A 1,912-nucleotide genomic window follows, 5' to 3' on the forward strand; every position below is an offset into this window, starting at 1 on the left:
CTCGTTGAAATTCAATCTATTCGTTTCGGTTGTCCAAGGCAAGATCAAAAGAAATAGTGCACTGCCTTGATATCCTGCGGTGGTCAACTCTCGTGACCGGACGATATTTGCGGGTTTTCGTTTGCGCATTTCATTAAAATGGACATTTCTACGTTGTGGATCCACTGAACTGTATGAATACCGTATATTTACTGGGGTAGCGGAGCAATTAGACCCTTACAAATAATGATAATGATTTGGACTAAATAGCAAACACAAGAAGTAGCAAATCACTTTTATGAGTCATATTTTTATTTATGTTATGCATAAATGTAGAACTTTCATACTAAAATAAAAAAAGAATTTGTTGAGTTTTTATCTCAATATGAATATAAAGATAATTCAGAGCTTTTATTGATTAGCATATGTATTCTTATGATGTCTACTTTTACAAATAAAGGACATTTTTTTGTTGGTTACAAAGACACGTCTTTATTTTACTAAGCACAAGTTTTAGATCATAATCAATAGCGGCGTTTGCACGATCCCACATGTGTGACAACATGGTGCGATAGCTATTGATGTTCAATCGTGTAAACCTGTTGGCTGGTTTAAAAAATTTCTGAGATCTTACAGTTATGTTCGCTCGTTATAAATATAAGACTACTATTTAAAAAAAAAAATACTTAAATGTATTTGCTCTTAAACTCGTATTTCATACAGTTCTACATCGCATACCATCTCCAAAAGATGCAAAACTCAAAAGAAAAGTTTGATCGATTTTTTTGCATAAATCAATTCGTAGAACTTACTTCGAATTAATGCAAATATTTCTGTGCCCCGTCAAAATTACATTTTCCAACTAGAAAGCTATTTTTATACCGGTTTATACATTAATTGTGCTGAATCTGTACCATCCACAAGCCGTTATATTTTAGCATCTGATTTTTGAATTCTGCCTCTTTTGAAGACGGTGTACATAGATACATACTTAGAACTATCTACTATTTTTCAAAGGACATTTCCTGTAACAGTTCCCTAGGCACTTCTAGCTCAACTTCTGGCTGGTTTATTTCATGGAAATTATATTTGGTTAGCAAAAGATTATAATTAATATCATGTTCCTTCAAATTCACTAGAGCGCTTGTCGCTCTACCAACAGTTACTTGCGTGACTGGTACTGAGAGCGCTGCCTGCAACATTTCTGCAACCTCAGCATCAAAGCTCATGGCCTTCCAGTATTGTAGAACATCGGTGTCGAGAGGAGCCATAGTTTTGTTGGATAGCAAACCGATCAATTTATGCATAAAACTCCGCTGAGGTTCTTCACTTTCGCCTATATTGGAAGACAAATTCATAATACGCTGAGTCAATTTGTCGTAGGCTTTCTTCGAAGTAGTAGGTTCCTCTTCACATTTAATCGCATGTAGACTAGCTTCAGTTGGCTCTTCCACCGTTATTTGTGAAAGACTTTTCCTCGAACTATTCATTGCTTTGTATGCTGTTTTTAGAAATGCCTAAGATGAAAAAAAATCGTACATGTTGATAAAAAAAAGAGTGTCAAACAAGAATTTTAATGCGCTTGCATCAATTGATACCCACCTCAGCTTTGCTTTTTTGCTCCTCAGTGAGCATGACAGAAGTGCAAAAGTTAAAACGCGGATCTAAATACAAAGCTGTTAAAAATGCATTTGATTTGAGTAGCTTCTTCTTGTATGTTTGCATTGCTAGTACAAAGAGCCGTGCAAATTTTGATCTGGATAAGATTTCCTCCAACTCTATTTCACAATTTAACCAATCTCTATAAAAGTCACCCACAACGTATTGCTCATTGTCTAATTGGTTAATGAGATTTACGAGAGGAGCGAGCGCGCTTGTTATGTCTGTTATGAAGGCCCAATCGAGTTGGCTTTCCAAATGCTCAGCAACTTCT

The 1,912-nt window shown here is 35.6% G+C and overlaps 1 protein-coding gene across 1 annotated transcript; it reads right to left on the reverse strand.

The window, feature by feature from the left end:
- Nucleotides 1–346: 346 nt before the first annotated feature.
- LOC108378595 (uncharacterized) lies at nucleotides 347–1,906 on the reverse strand. The gene is made up of 2 exons (XM_017634900.1): nucleotides 1,582–1,906; nucleotides 347–1,496 (listed from the first exon to the last, which is right to left on the reverse strand). Exons 1-2 carry the CDS (start codon nucleotides 1,702–1,704, stop codon nucleotides 984–986), a joined length of 636 nt encoding a protein of 211 aa, XP_017490389.1. The 5' UTR covers nucleotides 1,705–1,906; the 3' UTR covers nucleotides 347–983.
- Nucleotides 1,907–1,912: the final 6 nt, after the last annotated feature.

The sequence above is a fragment of the Rhagoletis zephyria genome, unplaced genomic scaffold, assembly GCF_001687245.7.
Source record: "Rhagoletis zephyria isolate East Lansing unplaced genomic scaffold, Rhagoletis_zephyria_1.1 Rzeph_scaffold_14492, whole genome shotgun sequence".
Lineage (NCBI taxonomy): Eukaryota > Metazoa > Arthropoda > Insecta > Diptera > Tephritidae > Rhagoletis > Rhagoletis zephyria.

What these genes read in the sequence shown, in the direction of transcription:
- LOC108378595 (XM_017634900.1), bottom strand. Translation starts at nt 1,704, where the DNA reads ATGCAAACATACAAGAAGAAGCTACTCAAATCAAATGCATTTTTAACA. An exon ending in AGCAAAAAAGCAAAGCTGAG is followed by an intron (nt 1,497 to 1,581) that starts GTGGGTATCAAT and finishes TTTTCATCTTAG; the next exon opens with GCATTTCTAAAAACAGCATA.